Genomic DNA, 22,249 nt, shown 5'->3' on the forward strand with positions numbered 1-22,249 from the left:
ACTGAGAACAGTGAAACTGAAATTAATTTTTGTCAAGTGGCCATTCTTCATCTCTACTTATCAAAAGATGAGTTAAGTAATATTTTTCTAGTATCAACCCCACATCATAGAGCAAAGTAAATGCTAGAGACATGGGTGCAACTCTCAAGAGTACTAGTGGGAAATGTGCAGCCAAATTCCATGTAAGCACAAAGCATGTAATGCATGCCCCTTTCCTCAGGAAAAGTCCAGGTGATACAGAAGTGGTAGCTGTTATTCTCCAAAAGGGTTCCAAGTATCTTGGGGAAGCGATGCCCCACACTGTGTATTTTTGCTTTTCCTTAAGAGAAGGGAAAGCAAAGGGAAGTAATGGCTACCATTTCCTGAAGGTACTTTGTCTTACAGTTCAAATATTGGCTCTGAGTTGGACTGGAAGTGGTGGGGGAAGAAAAACAGAGATGAAAGGGTTTTTGATTCTGATGCCATGCAAGTGCACCCCACTCATTTTTTTTCAGGGATCCAAGCCTTCCATGGCCTTCAAAAAAGGATCCTCACTCCTGTCCTACACCTTTAGAATAAAGTTAAGGGAACATTTCTTACTATGAGGGAGAATTCCAACAAAGGAAGCATCTTAGGGTCATATTCCAACAGAGAAAGTGCACAATGGGAAGTACCAAAGCAAAATTGGCATGGCTTGGTGGAATTCCTACTACTCTAAATACTTCTTCATCAACCACAAAAAGCATAGTTCATTGATATGCATGTTTTTTCAGTGCCAATGTGACAGCTTTCAAGGCAGCAAAAAAGAACTAGATTTCACTAAAAACTTTCAAGTCGGGTTGCTGCAAGTTTTCTGGGCTGTATGGCCATGTTCCAGAAGCATTCTCTCCTGCCATTTCGCCCACATCTATGACAGGCATCCTCAGAGGTTGTGAGGTCTGTTGGAAACTAAGCAAGTGAGGTTTATATATCTGTGGAATGCCCAGGGTGAGATAAAGAACTCTTTGTTTGCTTGAGGTAAGTGTGAATGTTGCAATTGGCCACTTTTATTAGCACAGAATGACCTTGCAGCTTCAAAGCCTGGCTGCTTCCTGCCTGGGGGAATCCTTTGCTGGGAGTTGTTAGTTTTTAAATCAATCATCTGAGATAAAAGCTGAAGAATCATGCAGCTCATGGCAAATGCAGATGGCATTACCTGGACAGTTGTTGCTTTTGCTCCTGCTGTTACAACTCTTCCTCCATCTTCAGAGTCCGAGTCCTCACTCGAGTCTTCACTGCTGCTTTCTGCTTTTTTCAAATCTAAAGTATGAAGTACAGTTATTCATGCTTGTAACATCATAATCTGACCAATGTGACAGTTGGGTTTGTGGAGCGATCTGTCAAGATAGAAGGCTCTTGCTATTTATTGAAAGAAAAGGCCCTTACTCCATTAACAAAAACTATCAGGGATGTGAGAAGGGAAAGCACACATAAATAGTTTGGATTTACCACATGTAAAGTACAGCGATTAAGACAAAGGCAGCAGTGGACTTCAGCCTGCTCTTGCCACATTTTTAATTGTAAAAGTGTTTCAGGAACCCAGGGTTAGAAGTTGTTTATCCAGAGACTGAAGCGAGGGTTTCCTCCCAGTTTGACTTCTGGTCAAAGCTAACTTTGTTGTCACCTTTAAATCTCTGCCTTTTGACTATTAATACATAAAATCCATTATAGTGTTCACCGAATTTTACATTTTGGTTTTAGAGGCAGTACGGATTACAGGAAGCAGGTGAAGATGTGGTTATGGAGACAGGCATTCGACGAGTGAGCCAACACTCTGAGATATGGATGGAGGATGATGAACACCGATTTTAGTGGGACGACCGACCATTGTATTTATTGAATGTAATTGCTGTTTTAATGTTTTATTGTAATATGAATTATGATGTTTTATTGACTGTATGTGATATTATGGTTGGAAACCGGTCTGAGTCCCTCAAGAGAGGTGAGAAGGTCGGTATACAAAACTTCTAAATAAATAAATAAATAAATAAATAAATAATTTCTGCTTCATACAAATGCAGAGTTTGGAATCAATGTGCCACATAGAATCATAGAGTTGGAAGAAACCTTGTGGGCCATCCAATCCAACCCCTGCCAAGAAGCAGGAAAATCACATATAACAGAATTATCTATAGCAAGAGGTTTCTCTTGCTAACAGATTCTTCTTCTTTTTTGTGCAAAGCAATGGCACTGATTGCCAAGACTGTTCTTCATTCTCCGTGAAACAGGCAGTTTTTAACTCATTAGTCCTCAGGGAAGGTTGAGAAACAGTTTTCAACCCCATGGCATAACTCAAAGGCATTCTAGGATGTGTGGCTGCCATCACTTTCTGCTGCTGTGCAGCACACACTATGTCATGACTTTCCCTTTGCTAGTGTGCATTGTAACCATTATTGTGGCACACCTTTTCATAAATGGTGTCTTAGTGTCTTAGTTCAAAATGGAAGCAAGGGGTCTGACAACTAGTCATGCACTGATGAACAGCATGCAGGATGCTTAAGTTAAAACATAACAGACAAAAACTCCACAAGCCTCCAAGGTTTAGAAGCATCAGACTCTTCTTAATCTGGGCTGGGGTTTAGCACAGCTGATTAATCACGAGCAGCAAAAAGATCACACCAATCGTAAGGTTGGAAGTTCAAAGCCCGGGTTGGGGTGAGCACCTGACTGTCAGCCCAGCTCACTGATCATCTAAGCAGTACGAAAACAGCTGTGAGCTGTCAGTACAGAAATTAGGCACCGCTTAAGCAGAGAGATATTTTACGGCACCATAAAAGAAATACCAGAAAAATGCTGGCGATCAAAGGTAGAAGGAAGTCTGTGATCAAAGCTCTTCATCATAGAGGATGGAGTGATAGCACCCCCCTCCCCGGTGGCCGGAATCAAGCACAACCTCCAGGATGCCGAAATTGGGAAAAATACTTCTATCTGTTGTCTGTCCTGTCTGTCTAATGGCATTGAATATTTGCCGAGTATATGTTCTGTGATCCACCTTGAGTTCCCTTGGGGTGAGAAGGGTGGAATATAAATGCTGTAAATAAATAGTAAATAAATAAATCTTGCCCAATATAATGAGGAACTGGAGTAGGGGTGCCTGGCTTTGCAACAAGCAAAGCAATTAATCAACTTATTTATTTTATTTGTGGTATTTGTATACTGTTCTTCTCAACCCCGAATGAGACTTAGGGTGGTTCACAATTCATCTTTAGGACTCTTAACATGGAGCAGAAATAATCACATTTAAAAATTGTCTTTATAAATAAACCAAATGTGCACACAGACACACACAGAGAAATGCATCTGCATTGCTATCAAACAGAAAGGCAAAGCCTTTCAGTCAGCGCAGTATATTTCTTCACTAACTGCTAATGCTGTTGTGCTCTGCACACACATTCACACCTATAACTACCACGTGTGCTCTTCAGACCCTTTACTTCTTCCTTCTACGAACACTATTGTTCTGGTATTGTCCAAAAAAAAAAAAAAACCACGTGAGAATAATAGGCCAGTTGCTTTATTTGGAAGACAGCACAAGGCTGATCTCTATGCAAGTCAAGCCGAGAGTTCATTCATTCAAAGCCAAGTACCCAACATCTCAAGCCAACTGGCATCTTCTTACCTGGCTTAGGTGTTGGTGGTGTTTTTATTATTGAGGGTGTCTTTTCCTCCTCACTCTCAGATGAGCTGCTGCTGCTGCCACTTTCAGGAGCCACTGTCACCTTGGCAGTTGCCGCCTGCGTCTTCTTCGGCTTTTGTTGAGCAGGAGACTGGGAAGCCAGCCCCTGTTTACCAGAAGGGGCTTTATTCTGTCCTGCTTTTGCCACAGGTGGGGAGAGCGGCTTATTCAAAGATGCTTTACTTTGTCGTCCTTTTGCCTGAACAGAAGCAACAGCCACCCCTTTACCTGGGAAGGAATTTGTTTTTTGAGCAGCCAGCTGAAGAAAATCAGTTTGTCTGTTTCCTGTTACAGGTGTTTTCGCCTAGAAAAAAGGAGGACAGTACAGAAGAAATGCTATCATGTTTGCTAAGCCTTCTTTATGATCATAAAGAATCTCATATATGACCCTCATAGAGAAATAATAAAATGAGGAAGCAGTCAGGATCAAATCAAAATCACATATGAACAATGCAGGGTGAGCATTTCTTATCTGGAATTCCAAAATACATCAAAATCCAAAATTTTCCACGTGGGCGACTGAGAGTTGTACTTCTGCTTTCTAATGGTTTATATACCCAAACCTTGTTTCATATACAAAAATATTAAAATGTAAAAAGTTGCCTTACGGCTATGTATAGAAGGTATATATGCAACCTAAATTAATTCTCTGTTTAGACATGAGTCCCATCTCCAAGATATCTCATTATGTACTCATATACAAATTCACATATTCTGAAATCCAAAATCCAAAATGCATCTGGTCCCAGGTTTTTGGCTAAGAAATTCTCAATCTGTATAATGTTTTAAGGCAGCTATGGAACAGGAAGTTTACCAAGGAAGATACAGTGAAACAATCTGGAAATCTTGTGTTTATTCTATTACATGTTTGGTTCAGTATTTCATGCAATATATTTGTAAGGCCCGTCGCAAACTCTGTTCCTGCGGGAGAAAACCTTGCTAGCAAGTCCCTGACGTCACGAGACTCTGCCTCTCGCCCCTCCCCTTTCTCCGCCCCTTTCTCTTTGCCAGCGTGGTTTTTCCTTTGCTAGGGCCGCATTGCCCGCATTTTCTCTCAGTTGGCAGAATTCAACTGAGAGAAAATGCGGGCAATGCTGCCCTAGCAAAGGAAAAACCACGCTGGCAAAGAGAAAGGGGCAGAGAAAGGGGCGGGGAGAGAGGCGCAGGCTCATGATGTCAGGGACTTGCTAGCAAGGTTTTCTCCCGCAGGAACCTAGTTTGCGACGGCTCTAACACACTCTTTTTCTTTCTTTTCATGTCAGAAGTGACTTGAGAAACTGCAAGTCGCTTCTGATGTGAGAGAATTGGCGATCAACAAGAACGTTGCCCAGGGGACATCAGGATGTTTTTTGATGTTTTACCATCCTTGTGGGAGGCTTCTCTCATGTCCCCACATGGGGAGCTGGAGCTGTCAGAGGGAGCTCATCCACACTCTCCCCGGATTCGAACCTGTGACTTGTTGGTCTTCAGTTCTGCCAGCACAAGGGTTTAACCCATTGCGCCACTGGGGGCTCCACCCACCGGGGGCTCCACTGATTACTTATATTGTTTGTATATAATTTGATGTACAGATATTTGTTTATATCCACATTTTGTATACAATTAGATACATAGTGAACTTGCAATTTGATTCAAAATTTACTTCCTACAATCCTGATTCTATGGTTACATTAGTTTTTGCCCTATGTTTTGCAAAGCATTTTGTTTTGATTCAGGCCATCTTTCTGAGCCCACATTGTGCTCCAGAGGCTCCAGTTCACAAAGGAGATTTAATACATTCATGACACCTGGGAGAAAAAGCCCAAGCCTGGACTGATGCAACGTCAAAATAGAATAATGACCTGTACTCTCCTCTAGGACTAGATCTATCCTTCGATAGATTGAGATGTGTGCCTCAGTATCAGGCATGCTGGCGCTTCATGGAAATTCTGGGTAAATTTTGCCTTAAGGATATGCTCCTAATAGACTCTTAAATCTTAAGAAGTGCTTTTCTCTTGTCACGATGTCACTACTGAGTCTTCTAGGATACCCTCCAAGATTTTTTTCAAAAGCATTTAAAAGCATTTAAAAAAAATAGAACTCTATTTTTAAAATAACTGTCCCTTCACACTCCCAAAGCAGACTTTTCCCCTTGGCCCAAAATTCTGTGCGGGAGGGGGAGAACGCAAAATGGCTGTCTTGGCAAATGTGGTTGATTTTGTGGTGTACAATTTTATAGAAACCTTTTCTTATATAAGGTTTTTAAATAGGCAAAATGATGTCAGTACAATACCTAAACAGGTATACTTCCTTTATGGATAATTCTTTCACTTTTTGTGCAATTTACAGTTTGCTATTTGTATGCAATAATATATATTAAAGTGGTAGATCAACACTTTTGTATACCTCATAAAAAGATTGAATGCCAGGTGAAATCATCCCATATTTTATGCCTGAGAAAGGAACTTTTTCAAACATGTCTACCAGAGATTTCAATGATCTTCAAAAACAAAACTAGTGCATGATAGACTATGGGTAGTTTTCATAATCTTTTAACAGTAACAGCAGTTTACGTAAACACACACTTCTCACACAAGGAAGAACTGCGAATTCCCACTTACCACCTTTGCAGCAACTGTTTCCTCTTCAGAGGATGAATCTTCATCTTCACTGCTACTGTCTGCCTTAGCCACAGCGCTGTTATTCGCAGGCACATTAGCTGCAACATAATAGGCAAGGCACAATATGTAGCGACATTGGAAAGACATTTGCTTCCCCCTCTCCCTGGCAACAAGTGTTGCAGGCATCTTTCTCCCCACAAAGTCACAGTGTAACAAAATTCTAGGGAATATCTCCCAAAGATGTTCCCTGCATTGTATTAAGATTTCTCATATAGCACCAAGCCTTGAAAAGCATCAAAATAAAATGGTCCTGCAGTGAGATACAGTGTTTCCTCACCTACCGCAGGGGTTCTGTTCCAGGAACACCCGCAATAAGTGAAAAACCATGATGTAGGGACGCTATACTGTATGTGTACAGTATAGCTGTGCCTACTCCTCTCCCCCCCCTCTTTCTCCCTCTCCTCTTTCCCCCTCCCTTCCTCCCACCCTCCCCTTGCTGGAGCCACCCTTCTCCCTCCCTCTCTGCTTCCCCACTGGCATGGGGCTCTCAAGTCCATAATATACAGTGTTCCCTCACTACTTGTATTTTAATTTTTTTTAAGCAGTGAAACAGTGAGTCCGTAGTTAGCAGGTTTCACTGTAGTATCAGACTTGCAAATGTAAAAGGACAAGTCAGATTGGAGGTGAGGACATTCTAGGTGCTCATTTATGCCATGAAGTTTTTACAATGATCAGTTTTAACTAAACTAAGTGCTATTGCGGAGCTGGGTGTGATTGATTTTCATATTACAAATGTGCATGAGAAGAAACAGTTCAGGAGGAAGAGCCAAAAACTTGCTAAATTGAAAAGATCTAACTCAACTTTTCTCCATTCTACAGCGAGATGGAACCACTTCTGGATGACATTGTTATATAATTTGATTGAGATTGTTTATAATTAGTTGCAGTGGCATTTAATGTTTGCCACTGTGTTTTATTTTGTTGTAAGCCACTCTGAGTCCCTTTGGGGAGACAGGGCGAGCTATAAATAAAGCATTATTGTTGCTGTTGTTATTGTTATTGTTCTTCTTCTTCTTCTTCTTCTTATTATTATTAAGAAGCTCAGTTTCCAGAACGACTGACAGTAGCCCTGCTTACTGCATGAGAAAGCAGGTTTGTGTTAAGTAACATCATACATGGTTGAATTAATCTCTATTTATTTATTTATTTATTTAAGATATTTATATCTCGAGCTGGTAACAATTTGATGCCTCCAATATATACAAAATTAAATACACAATAAATTCAATAATTGCATACATTTAAAAACAAATGAATCACATTCAATTAAAAGCCGTTTAAAGCCGAAATTCTGTAGTTAGAGATTTTCGGCTATATCAAGACACACCACTTCACTGAAATGTTAGATGGATATAGCCAGAACTCCATAAGAGCTTCTCAAGATAACAAGCTTTGCATATGACCTGCACTAAATGGTTATTCAAGCACCTCCTTCTCCCCACTAAATGATTTTAGAGTCTCTCCTACCAACTGCTAAATGGAGAACACTCTGAGCAAGAAAGTGACAAGTCATTTAACTGCCTTTTGACCAGTGGTTGTCAACTTGTGGGTCCACAGATGTTTTGGCCTTCAACTTCCAGAAATCCTAACAGCTACTAAACTGGCTGGGATTTCTGGGAGTTGTATGACAAAACACTTGGGGACTCATAGGTCCCCAAGGTTGAGAACCCATAGGACCCATAGGTTGAGAACCACTGCTTTTGACACAGGGTTTTGTGGATAATCTATAACAGTAGTTCTCAAAGTGTGCTCCGCGGAGCCCTTGTGGATCCATGAAGCATACTGAGAGGGTCTGTGTTTCCCTCCTCCTCCCTCTCCAAGCTTTCGCTACTTTTTCTTACCCCCCCCCCCCCCGCCACCAAAAGCCTTTTTTCTTGCCTCCCTGATCTTTCCCCCCTCGCCTTCATAGATTCCAGAACCCCATTTCCCTCCCATCACTCAGGGGGTGCTTTGATTGTGCTTTTCCTGCATGGCAGAAGGGGGTTGGACTGGACAGCCCCTGGGGTCTTCCACTGAAATACTGTTAAGTTTATGTTAGTTAAAATGGTTCTTCATTTTAAATACTGTACTGTTCTTTCTTTCCTTTTTTTGCACTACTAATGAGATATATGCAGTGTGCACAGAAATTTGTTAATTTTTCCAATTAGTTCACACACACTCTATCCATCTGTCACTGGCCCAGCCCATCTCTCAAATTTAAAACACAATGTGTCAAAAGTTTGCTATATAATATAACATATAATATATAAACATTTCTTGGGGCTCCATGAGAAAATGTTGCTTCAAAAAAGACTGCAGCTGAAAAAATTAAGAACACCTTATCTATAATATCAATAGTAAAGAGATCCACAACTTAATAGTATTTTTATTGGTCAACAAGACATACCCCTGAAACACATCCACTGTTTCCTTTCATCCAGGGGGTAACAGCTTAATTTTGTAAATGTAAAGAAAGACTATTAGTCCAGATAACTATCTCAAGTCTCCCTTGAAAAATAAACAGTGTCCCAGCATCAGTTTCTTAGCAAGTTGGTTCTCAAGCCAACGGTTTCCACCTCTCAAAAAGGTATCTGCTCTAGATTTTCTACTCAAACTTGAAACAGCTTCTCTTCGAAAACTAGCCTGTTATGGTTTGTTTCTCATCCTAGTCAGATTACAAGATACCACGGTGGCTGTTGGGTCTTTTATTTTTTTACTGACGTGGCATGGGGTAGTATGCGAAAGCCGCCAATTGTAAGTGGAAATAGGCAGCAGGGTCCAAGATCCCAGAGGAGAACAAACACTAAACAGAAAAAATCAACAGAAAACTTACAGCAAGGCAAACCAAGAATGAGAAAAGTTATTATACAATGCAGAGATTCATTGGAGAGAACTGAAAGTACTGAGGCTAGTAACTCACTTTGGCCTACTAATCAGATCTGCAATATTGATAAATGAACAAACAGCATCTTGCCTCTGTCTCCACACACTTCCTTTACTCTCTGCCACCTGTCAAATTATTTCACTGGGCAAACAGCAGTTCTGACAATTTAGGCTTTTCAAATCTGGTTGTAGTAACAGCCTCAAAGCTTATTAAGACCATTCCTTATTCAACTATTCTGGTGACACTGTCCCTTACCTTTCGTGGTGTTTGTCACTTCTTCGTCTGAGCTTTCTGAGCTGCTCTTGGGGTCAGGGACTCTGATCTTTGCTGGAGGCTCTCTCTTGCTGGCACCCGCTTTTCGTTTTTGGGGTTGCAATCTGTTGAGTAGATTTAATAAATACATGAGACAGAAATGCACAAGGACAGCAAGTTTAAAAAGAAAGATGTGTTTTACCACACATTGGGTCTCAAGCCAGTTTCAGAGAACCGGCACTAAGATGCCCTTCCAAACCACTTTCAGGTTTAGCAAGTCTTTAGTACTTATACAAACATTAAGAATCAAACAGTTGTTCAGGCAAATTCCCATGCAAGTCATGATGGCTAATAGATGACAAAATTAGCTTATTAGAGACCAGAATAAGGCTGAATTGTATCCAAGAGCGTGAAATTAGGATGGAGAATCTAATTAAACCTAATCACAGTTTCATATCATTTGCATGGCTAATTTAAACCTGGAGATGTCTCATGTAGTCATACTGATCCCCTAATAATCAAGTTTAAATGTTTGAGTTTTACATAAAATAAAGACAACAACAAGCAGTAACAGGGCTTGGCTATACGTGTATTACAAGGCCGCATATTAAGCAAGGTAGACCTATGTAAGAGGAAGATATGAGAAATCCCCCCTCCTCCCAGCAAAGGTTGGCTGCCACATTGACAGTCTTCAGAACAGGAAGGATAAATGCATACATATATTTCAATGCCATTACCAGTAGAAGTTTTCCTTAGCGATTTGTAAGACTCATACATCTGACAACCCACTCCATTTTCAGTGAAACTGACCAAAAACAACACGTGATGCAATACTATACAGATCAAGAAAGCCAGGTTCTACAAAATTGCATTGCTTTGTATACCTGTATCCTGCTTTTCCTCCAATTGATGCCCTTTATCTTCAAACCAATCCTGAGAATGATTGATCCAAGGCAACCCAGTGAGTTTTTGGCTCAATTGCGACTTAAACCTAGTCCCACACCACATGTCTTCAGGTACTGCTTGCATGGCATTTCTCCTTTCCAGATTACTATGAAAAGTACATGAGACCTATCCTCCTTTTTTCATATGGCAGTCTCACAACCTTCGCACATATTCAAAGAACAAGCAAAGGACGTATCCCCCAAGATGAGGTGCCTTGGAGCTGCACAAGGATTTCACTGGAAAGTTAAACCATTTTTACTGCTTGTGATGACAGTGTCTTCCACATAAAGGGATCTCACTTCAGGGGCATATTTTTGAAAAGAGCACAGGAACTTCATAACGAAAGTAATAAGAGCTTTAAATCGAATTCATTTTCTTACTCTTAACTCCACAAAAACCTTTCATGACTTCTCTCTAAAATTAAATGCTATCTACATAAAGTTTTAAATATAGAATTAATAGAAGATAATTTGTTTTGCATCTATTTGTTTTAAAAGCAAAGAAGTCCTGCAACATGTTGTCCTCCAGATGCTGGAAGGGGAAGAATGATGGGGATTGTAGTACAATACATCTGAGGAGCACTAGACCAAATCTTGGAAATTGTTTTTTTTTTTAAGCGGGAGGGCTGCAACTCTCAAAATCTCCAAGCCAAAATGGTGGTGTAAAAAACAACAACAACAAACTTTTCTAAAATAGAAAAGGTTGGTTTTCATTAGGTGTGGTGCCTGTGTGGAAATAAGCAAATACCAATCACTGGTACACCCATCTTTAAAAATATTTTTCTCCTTTGGAAATAAAACTTTTAAGCAACTTTCCTAGTATGTATGACAAAAATAGCTGACTATGAACTATGAAGCTATTGGTTATACTGGGAATGGAAGCTGTAGGCCAACAACTCAAAGGAGATCAAGGAAAGCGCTACTAGTTTATGCATGAGAATAGTAAGCTGGAGGAGAGCGCAGGACTACTGAACCTTTAACAGTTCTCTGGAACAATGCTATCTGTCAGATGTGGGGACTGGGAGGGTTTTCACAGTGTACCAAAAACCAACCTCATTTTTGTGCCTATTAGCAACATCTGCTTCTTTCTGTCTTGAAAGCATGCTGCGGACCAGCAGCCAGTAACTCATCGACTGACACTAGTCCAAGGACAAACATTTTGAGCAGAACTAGTCTAGAAGATATCTCAGCAGAGGAAGATTTTCACATGTCAGCATGGCTAAAATTCCCATTTCTATAAAACTACTCAAGGTATGGGAAACCAATCTTTTTCTGTGTCTAGCCACCTGGAATAAGATGCATACATTGCTTGACCGAATAGTTATGTAAGGCATACACATACAAAATCTGTCATATGTTGAAGCACACATGAACAGAGCACAGTCCTAAAATTTGACTCAAACCCAGTGTTGTCCCCTCTTCTTACATGTGTACATACATACACACACACACACACACACACACACACACACAAATTAGAATGGCCAGATGAAAAAACAGGACTGAGCTTATGCATCTTTAATAGTTGTCTGGAAAAGAGAATTTCAGCAGGCACTACATGTTATGCAAGTGATGCTGAAATTCCCTCTTCACATAGCTATTAAAGATGTAAGAACCCTGTCCTCTTTTCCATTGGGTCACTTGTATGCACGCACACATTCCCTTTCTTCTAGTGGAAAAAAAGAGCCTCCACAAGGACCTTCAAATACTTTACTGCAATCAGTTTCAAAGTCAAAGAACTGCATCCATTTCAAGCTGATCGAAGCACCCACCTCAAATGACCAGATGATAATCCAGAGAGATCTTTAAACTAAGATACTGACAGAAACAAGCAGTGGAAGACGTGACTAGGAAATTTCATAAGGACTGGCTAGACATATTTTCTCCTTTTATTGCAGTCGTAAAATGAAACAGTAGTTAAAGAGCAATTTATTGAAGTCATACTGTTATGCTGACTGTGTACTAATGCTTCTAGATCAAAAAGTAATAGTTCAGTGAATAGCAGAAACAAAAGAAATTTAACAACAGCAGGCATTTTTTTCCTAAAATAGTTTTTTAAAACACACGCACACAACTTACTTCTTCCACTGAGTGAAGATTTCCAAGAGAGGGACAGGGGATGACGAGAAGGTCTTCTGCAGCAGAAAAAAAATACAATGCTTCTAAGTTTTAGTTCACAGACACAGGTTAAAGCTACAGACATTTACAACATAATCCTTAGTTAGCAAGCCTAGGTACTGAGAAAAGCAACCAGAAAGCAGACGGTACTTTTACCAGGTGCAGACAGGAATTCCCTAAAGTTGCAAATTCTAAATTAAATGTGTTGCTGAAGGTTTTCTGAGCCAGATTCATTGTGTTGCTGTGCGCTTTCCAGGCTGTATGGCCATGTTCCAGAAATATTCTCTCCCGACGTTTCATCCACATCTATGGCAGCCATCCTCAGAAGTTGTGGGGTATTCAGATATTGTATGTCTACCTCACAACCTCTGAGGATGCCTGCCATAAATATGGGCGAAACGTCAGCAACCTATAAATGAAATAATCAGTATATGTTACTTCAGATATTGCATTTTAAAGGAAGTGACTGACAATTCCATCTCTGACCATTCCTTGACTGAGAAAAATGCATAGGGTCACCATAAGTTAACAGAGGACTTGAAGGCACATATACAAACTCAAGCATACTTAAGATTGTAAACAGTACAAGTTTGACAGGTAAGTTAAATCTAACTCAATGGGACTCATTCCTAGTAAAGCCTGCCTAAAACTCTAATCCTAATTTTTTGAATAATGAAAAACACAGAAGAGCTTATTTGCATCTACATAGTACATTTTGGTCACAGTATAAAAGTACTTAAATATTTTTAGGATGAAGGTGGAATGAGTATGTTTCAATTTCAGACAATAAATACAAGCATTTGCATAAGGTTGGCATTTAATCGTATTTTAAAACGTTGACAGAACTCCACAACTTATTTATTTACCATATTTATATCCTGCCTTTCTTACCTCAGAAGGGACTCAAAGCAGCCATATCAAATATCTCCATATCAAATATTAATGCTAATCACACTGATTACTTATGATGAAAAAATACTGTATTAACACTGTCAAGAAATGTTTCTATAAAATATGAGCAATCATCTGATGATTTTTTCTTTTAATCACAGAACATGCACATCCATTACAATAACTAAAATAAAAAATGAGATGAAACAAAGAAAACATAAAGTTTTCTTTCTACATGCTTTGGTTGTCTTTGGGCACTACTGTGGATCTCCTCCATTCACCAGCCTCACAAAGCTAAGTGTACCACAGAAGGTCCAAACTTTAGGCACTAATACCTTTCTGGTGCTGGCACCTGCCTTGTGGAATATTAGTCTTGTGGAATTGCTCAACCAACAGACACCCATCAAGTCCTGGCACTATATGGTTTTGAAGATTCGTTTAGAAAATATATTTTAAGGCATACTTTAATTGGCATTAAATACTTTACAACATGTTATCATTCCCCACCAGTCCGACTACAGGTGAGAAATGGCTAAGCTTGCTTTGCAAGAGACAATATCTCAAAATAATAGAACTCCAAAACTGTATTCTATGTATCTGGACAGCAGCTGATTCAATGACAGTTTCTTAGTAAAGGTAAAGGTTTTCCCCTGACATTAAGTCCAGTCGTGTCCGACTCTGGGGTGTGATGATCATCTCCATATATTAAAAACTGTAGAGGAAAATTGGACATGAATGGGAGGAAGAGAAGGGATAGTTTTCGCCATCAGGATTATTCCATCTTGGACCTCAGAACAGCTCTCGTGGGATAAAAAAAGCTGCATGGAAGGTTGGAAAGAGAAACAGCAGAATTGGTATACAGTCGGCTCTCCCCATTCACTGGAGTTAAGGATGAAGGATCCACAGCACACACAAAAAAAGAGGCAAATTAAAAAAAATAACCTGTGAGAACACATTAAGAATCCATAGGTCCTCCAACATGACTCTATGGTTAACATCTGGAGGATCACAGAATCATGCAGATTGTTCTGTCTAGGAATCTCTTAGGTTTTCCAGTGCAACTTTATAGAAGATACTGACCAGAGTCATGTTGGAGGATCCAGAGATTCCAAGAAAGATCATATTAATGAAATCTGCAAAAGCGAAACCTGCAGAGGTGGAGAGCTGGCTCTATAATCACAAACGGCAGTTAAGTGACAGTGGGCTGAATAGAAACAATGGTTTCCTGGCCTAGCGCACATATTATAATACTAGGTAACATCCCTGTCTCATCAGGGTTCACTTGCCCAGTTTATCCCATCTCCCTCCTGATTCTTGGCATCTACACTCCACTCCCTCCATCATTCATGTCTTTAGGCAACATCTTTCTTCTTGCCTTTCTCCCACAAGGACAAAACTGAACTGGTAACCTCATCACCACACCCACAAGTTTTGAATTTCTATGGCTATTCACACAGTCTGCCTATAAAGGTTTGTTCTTAGACACTCCTCACATCTGAGGAAGTAGACTGCCTATGAAAGGTTTTACTATCCACTTCTTTCTCCCAGTTATCTTCTTGGATGCTACAAGAGCCCTTTGGCCGTTGAATGAAAACATCCACTTCTTTCTGGAAGGCCGAGCTTCCTGTTTTCAGCTCCTCCACATGGGAAAACTCTCAGGCCTGTGAGGAATGAGACTGTAGTCCCTCTGGAAGGATGTGGTTGATGAGCCAAGGGACTGAGCCTTCTCAGTGGTGGCCCCTTGGCTGTGGAACTCCCTTCCCAGTGAAATTAGATCCCCCCCCCCCCGGTCCCTTAGAAAGCAAGTTAAAACCTGTCTATGGAACCATGTGTTTGGAGAATAGGACAGGGCTATACGCAGCTACAAAGTGATTTGCAATTTGACACGGCTTCTGGATTATGATCTTGGATCTATGTGCAATGTTTTACAGCTTATTTAATGTACAGCAGATATGTTAGTATCTTCTGATTTCCATGATTTTAATGCTCAATGTCTATTGCATTTTATGTTATTATGGCACTGAAGTATTGTCAGTTTGGAAACTGCTTTGCGCCCCCTTTGGGGTTGAGATAGAACGGGGTAAAAATACAACACATAAATAAATACATATAAAAAATGTATGACTGAAGAAGGGAGAGGTTTGTCATTGTGTGCCTTCCACTGAAAGATGGGACCAGAGGGGGGTTTGCCATCCTTTGAGGCTGAGAGAGTGCGACTTGGGCCACCCAGGATCCTCGGTTGCAAACTAGAAGGGAACCCTCACTGCTCAATTAAAGGAGTTGGGACACCTCTTTCCTTGTGCAGCGTGGGTGCCCCCACCCAGGACTGAGAGCCACCTGGTCAAGGCTTCCTAGGGAGCCGTGCTGTTCCCCACGTGGCTGATACAAGGCAAAAGTGAGGCTTCCCTCCTCCCCTCCCTTCCCTCCTCCCACTCGGCGTGGGGCCGGCGGAAAGAGCTACCTGGCCGCTCTCCTCCTGCAGCGCCTTGGCGGCCCGCGCGAAGCCCGCCTGCAGCAAGTGCTGGTGCACCAGGGCCAGCAGCTCCTTGGCCTCCGCGCCGGCGCCGCCTCGCGCCATGTTCCTGCGTCACCGCGGCCTCAGGGCTCGCGCACCGGCACGCGCGCAGACCCAAGGGGGGCTCGGCTCCGCCACCACATGCCCCTCGACTCCTGCTCTCAGACCCTTTGAACCCAGCCTCTGCGGGCTGGCGTCACTTCCGGTTCACGCGGCGCAACGCCGGGGGCCTTCTGGGAAGTGTAGTTTGCGCGGGGAAAGAGCCGCGCGCTCTTTCATGCATGCGCAGAACCTAATTGGTTGATAGATTATGGCTGTATCTGTATCCACAGTATGTGTGTGTGTGTATGCATGTATAAATGTGTGTATGCATATACTAGCCGTCCCCTGCCACGCGTTGCTGTGGCCCACATGGGGGTTCTGTGTGGGAGGTTTGGCCCAATTCTATCATTGGTGGGGTTCAGAATGCTCTGTGATTGTAGGTGAACTATAAATCCCAGCAACCACAACTCCCAAATGTCAAGATTCTATTTTCCCCAAACTCCACCAGTGTTCATATTTGGGCATATTGAGTATTCGTGTAGAGTTTGCTCCAGATCCATCATTGTTTGAGTCCACAGGGTTCTCTGGATATACTTGAACAACAACTCCAAAACCAAAGGACACTGCCCACCAAACCCTTCCAGTATTTTCTATTGGTCATGGGAGAACTGTGTGCCAAGTTTGGTTCAATCCATCGTTGGTGGGGTTCAGAATGCTCTTTGATTGTAGGTGAACTATGAATCCCAGCAACTACAACTCCCAAATGACAAAATCAACTTTTTTGAGTGAAGGACACACATTGGGTTGTTAGGTGTCTTGTGCCCAAATTTGGTGTCAATTCGTCCAGTGGTTTTTGAGTTCTGTTAACCCCACAAACGAACAACACACATACGCATTTGTAGAGGGATGGATATAGTGATATAATTTATATATCTCAAAATTAGATCTCTCTATATATGCCCTCGGTGGCGCCGTAGGTTAAACTGATGAGCTGCTGAACTTGCTAACTGAAAAGGTCGCAGGTTCGAATCCAGGGACCTGGGTGAGCTTCCGCTGTCAGCCCCATCTTCGGCCAACCTAGCAATTCGAAAACATGCAAATGTGAGTAGATCAGTAGGTACCGCTTTTGCAGGACGGTAACGGCACTCCATGCAGTCATGCTGGCCACATGACCTAGAGGTGTCTACAGACAACACCGGCTCTTCGGCTTAGAAATGGAGATGAGCATCACCCGCTAGGGTCGGACACGACTGAACTTAATGACAAGGGGAAACCTTTACTTCAAATATAATAAAGAATACAGCATTTGTATCCTTGAAATGATTGGATTGACCTTGAAGGAGCTGGGGGTGGTGACGGCCAACAGGGAGCTCTGGCGTGGGCTGGTCCATGAGGACACGAAGAATCGGAAACGACTGAAGGAATGAACAACAAAACAGCGTTTTATGATTTAATTGATAGTTGTATGTTATTGTTTTTAGGTTGTTATGTATATGAGGCATTGCATTTTGCCATATATAAATAATAAATCATAGAATCCTAGAGTTGGACAAGAACTCATGGGCCATCCAGTCCAATCCCCTGCCAAGAAACAGGAAAATCGCATTCAAAGCACCCCCGACAGACGGCCATCCAGCCTCTGTTTAAAAGCCTCCAAAAAGGCCATATTAATATAAATATATAAGTGTATAAAATATAGATAGACATATAATTTATATATACACATATAATTCAGGTATATATGTAAAATATAGGATATAGATAGGTTGATACTGCCTTATAATCCAGCTGAAAGCCTGAGACTCCTTTTCCACTTCCTTATACCCCAGGATCTGATCACAGGCCCCTTCTACACTGCAATATGATCCAGATTATTAAATCAGATAATCCACATTATCTGCTATGAACTGGATTATATGAGTCTACACTGCCATATAATACAAATAACATAATCTGGATTTTATGTGGCAGTGTAGAAGGGGCCTCAGAGGAAGGCAAGGGCAACCCCACTCTGAACAAATCTTTTCAAGAAAAATGCTTGATAGGTTCACATAGGGACACCATAGTTTGGGAATGACGTGAAGGCACCTAAGAGCAACAATTATTTCATTTCATTACTTAGGTTTCATCCTGTTTGGGCCAAGAACTCCTGCTCAACACAGTTCTAAATAATAATAGATATAAATAAATTAAATTCATAACATTTAATTGTAAAGAATAATGTAACTATAAACACAAGGCATATTTAATAAGTATTTCCTCATTTGCACTCGGCATAAAGCTCTTTCATTTTGTCCATCCCCCCCCCCCCCCCCCCAGTTTTATTATACTCCTTGAAATGGCTGCTAACAAGTATGGGCATTTTCTGTCAAATGAATAGGAGATGCAATTGGATGAGCAAATTGTATCTGGAACTAGATAGAGGAGCCATTACCTTGAATCACGTTCTTTTTTTGCTTAGTGACCCTTAGATCTATATTGAAGTGTGAGATGCATCCATTTTGCTGTGACTAATTGTTCTTCACAGCTATTTCTCTGAAATGGGAATGGATTTAAATTGCTGTAGGATGATTGATTGATATAGAATGCACAATGTCCCTATTCATACATTATGAAAAAGAGTGACAGTCTAAGGAGGGTAGACTACTTCCTACCCATTTGCCTGCAAATGAAAACCTTTTCATTCCAGTAGGCTTTTATGAAATGTAATACAACAAAAGGTTTTAACATGTTGCACTATTACCATTTTCTGCTTTTGAATGAGATTTGTATTTATTTTTAAAGATTCTATAGGTCATTTAATGGCTTTTAAAATATATATTTTATATATTCTTATCTGTGTCCATTTTATTTGCATTTCATTTCCCTCCCCACCCCTTATAAGCTTCCTTGAATTCCAGCTTTGGGGAAAGGCAGAGTATTAGCAAAAATATACTATACAAAAACGTACACTCCATTGATTCTGATTTTCTTCTTTCTGTCTTCCTCTGGCATTGCCATAAATAGATTATAATCTCCCACTTCCATTTTTGATTATTCATTTCAGACTGCTCCTTGCAGTGAAAGAAGAGTGAGAACTGTGAGAGACCTGAGCTGCTCTGTGACTTGATCAAGAGTTAAAAACGGGATATAAATATATGCCACCATTATCATCAACATAATCTAACATTAAGATATGGCATATAAAGCAGGCTTAGGGAGCCAGCATGGTGTAGTTTTTGGACCATTGGAATTTGCCCATCAAAATTAAACAGAGCTTGAATTTACACAGTGGGCACCAGCATGGCAGGAAAGTGACCCCAAAGGGAAGCAGGTTTCAATAAGGCCAACGTAAAGGCAGTGTGAGAATCAAGAGAGATAATGATAAGAAATCTGCTTGTTTGCACCTTCATATATCTGCATCAGCACTTATGAGGTTTGGCGTATCTCGGAGAGTCAATTTTAAAAAATTAAAGAAAACTTCTAATGGACGTACAGAGTCAATTTTACGGATTTCTAAAATCAGCTACAAACAAACCTTACAAGACACCAGGGGACTATTTGATGGGACTGACAGCTCAGTGTTTGGACTTGCTTTCAGATACCAAGTTTTTTAAACCCACTTCTTAGTCTCGCATTATTAGGCTGTCTGGAAAGGCCCAGTGTGATAAAGTCCTATGACTCTGTCTTCCCTCAGTTGTTAACTCAAGCTCTGTTTAACATTACAAAGTGTAAAAGCCAGAATTTGAGCGAGTTGTGTTTGCTTTCCACTTGTGCTTCTTACTTACTTACTTAGGCGATCCCTCGTTGGACGAGTAAGATGGTCTTCCATCATGGGTTTCCCTGTGGGTCCGTATGTGGCTGTGGAGCCCTATTCTTGCTCTGCATCTTCTTCCGCAGTGAGGGCATTGGTTTCCAGGTGGAAGGCGGTCCCGGTTGGGGTTGGCTTGACACGCCTTCGTCCTGGCATGTTTCTCTCTTTCACCCTCCACTCGTGCCTCCTCGAATTCTGCAGCACTGCTGGTCACAGCTGACCTCCAGCTGGAGCTCTCAAGGGCCAGGGCTTCCCAGTTCTCAGTGTCTATGCCAGAGTTTTTAAGATTGGCTTTGAGCCCATCTTTAAATCTCTTTTCCTGTCCAACGTTCCGTTTTCCATTCTTAAGTTCAGAGTAGAGCAACTGCTTTGGGAGACGGTGGTCAGGCATCTGGACAACATGGCCAGCCCAGCGGAGTTGATGTTGGAGGACCATCGCTTCAATGCTGGTAGTCTTTGCTTCTTCCAGCACACTGATGTTTGTCTGCTTGTCTTCCCAGGAGATTTGCAGGATTTTCCAGAGGCAGCACTGATGGAATCGTTCCAGGAGCTGCATGTGACGTCTGTAGACAGTCCACGTTTCACAGGCATATAGCAGGGTTGGGAGGACAATAGCTTTATAGACATGCACCTTGGTATCCCTACGGATGTCCCGGTCCTCAAACACTCTCTGCTTCATTCGGGAAAATGCTGCACTTGCAGAGCTCAGGCGGTGTTGTATTTCGGCGTCGATGTTGACTTTGGTGGAGAGGTGGCTGCCAAGGTAGCGGAAATGGTCAACATTTTCAAATGTTACACCATTAAGCTGTATCTCTGGCATTGGAGAGGATATGGCTGGTGACTGCTGGAACAGCACTTTGGTTTTCTCGATGTTCAGTGACAGGCCAAGCTTCGTGCATGCTTCTGCAAAGGTGTTGAGAGTGGATTGTAGATCTTCTTCTGTATGCACACAGACGACATTGTCATCAGCATACTGGAGTTCTATAACAGATGGTGTTGTAACTTTGGTTTTGGCTTTCAGTCTGCTGAGGTTAAACAGCTTGCCATCTGTCCAAAAGATGATTTCCACTCCGGTGGGAAGCTTCCCATCAACAAGGTGAAGTATCATAGCAATGAAGATGGAGAATAAAGTTGGGGCAATAACATATCCCTGTTTGACACCCGATTCCACCTTAAATGGGTCACTTTGAGAGCCATTGCTGTCCAAGACTGTTGCCATCATGTCATCATGGAGGAGCCGCAGGATGTTCACAAATTTGCTTGGGCACCCGATTTTTTGGAGGATGGTCCAGAGAGCGCTGCGATTCACTGTGTCGAATGCCTTTGCAAGGTCGATTAATGCCATGTACAGAGGTTGATTTTGTTCTCTGCATTTTTCTTGGAGCACATTTTTCTTGTGCTTCTACCTGTGTCTCCTTTTGACAGCTGATCAGCTTATAAGCTGTTTTAGCTTTTCAGAAATACACATGCTCTAGAAGAGTACACATGGGGGGAGAGAAGGAAAGCATGTATTTTCTATAACTGCTGGAGTACACAGGCATGGAAAGGCATGTATTTCTAACGGAAAAGGGCACCTTTTAAACACGTTTTCCAGCCCTTAAACCGATTTCTTCCAATTCCTCCCACACTTTGGCTAAACATCATTTAACCCCCCCCCCCCCTTTTAACCTGATTCCTCTCAGGTTTTAATGCATGTGTTCGAAGGCACACAACAACAACAACAACAACAACAACAACAACAACAAATACAGTCAGCCCTCCATATTTGCTGTGGTTAGGTATGCAGGCATTTTTTTTACTTGACACCTTTAGTTGTGACCAGCACAACTCTGTGGTCAATTTCTGCTGGAAGCTAACCATAAAATAGCACTAAAATACTTAGGTCCCTTAACATGACTGTAGTCACCTTCCTAGAGAGAACATTTTGATCAAATCCATGAATAATCCAATCCATGAAAGTGAAAAGTGAAATCTGCCTAACTTTTAAACTCTTCTGAATTATTGGATATACATGCAGAAACCACTCATTTGTATGGAGCCCCATTGGTTTCTTGCTATGGAATTGTTGACTTACTAAGTTTCTGAGTTTGCTACTGAGCAGGCAAAGCAGGGAGGGAAAGCTGTGCCCTTTTCAGGTGTAACTCCAACCATGGATAGCCAATGGTACGTGACCATAGTTGCGGTCCACGAGTATCCGAAGGACAAAACATTAATTGCTCCTAGTATAAAAGGTGACTTTAAAATGAAGTCTGAATGGATGGGGGTTTTGGCTAGGTATTTCTCAGTTTTAGGCATGCCACCGGTTGCCTGTTTTGACCCTTGGCTGGTCAGAAGTTCAAGGTTCTATTTGAGGGGGAAAAAGTAAGTCTTTAGGAGCCAGGATATGGGGCAGATGCACAAGCACTTTCTACAACAGTGTTCAACAAGAAAAAAGTGAGTGGTGTGGCGGTGAGACCAAGCGGATTGAGTTGTGGAGT

General features: G+C 41.5%; 1 protein-coding gene across 1 annotated transcript in view; it reads right to left on the reverse strand.

Moving 5' to 3' along the window:
• The window catches only part of TCOF1 (treacle ribosome biogenesis factor 1), a 47,318-nt gene extending 31,180 nt beyond the window's left edge, over positions 1 to 16,138 (reverse strand). The window contains exons 1-6 of the mRNA XM_060765447.2: positions 15,884 to 16,138; positions 12,493 to 12,548; positions 9,473 to 9,594; positions 6,295 to 6,392; positions 3,638 to 3,998; positions 1,175 to 1,278 (exon numbers count right to left, since the gene is read on the reverse strand). Coding sequence (XP_060621430.2) covers positions 1,175 to 1,278; positions 3,638 to 3,998; positions 6,295 to 6,392; positions 9,473 to 9,594; positions 12,493 to 12,548; positions 15,884 to 16,000 — 858 coding nt within the window. The 5' untranslated portion in view covers positions 16,001 to 16,138. The remainder of the gene's footprint in view (positions 1 to 1,174; positions 1,279 to 3,637; positions 3,999 to 6,294; positions 6,393 to 9,472; positions 9,595 to 12,492; positions 12,549 to 15,883) is intronic.
• Between the last annotated feature and the right edge of the window lie 6,111 nt (positions 16,139 to 22,249).

This window comes from Anolis sagrei, chromosome 2 (assembly GCF_037176765.1).
Source record: "Anolis sagrei isolate rAnoSag1 chromosome 2, rAnoSag1.mat, whole genome shotgun sequence".
NCBI classification, from domain to species: Eukaryota; Metazoa; Chordata; class Lepidosauria; order Squamata; family Dactyloidae; genus Anolis; species Anolis sagrei.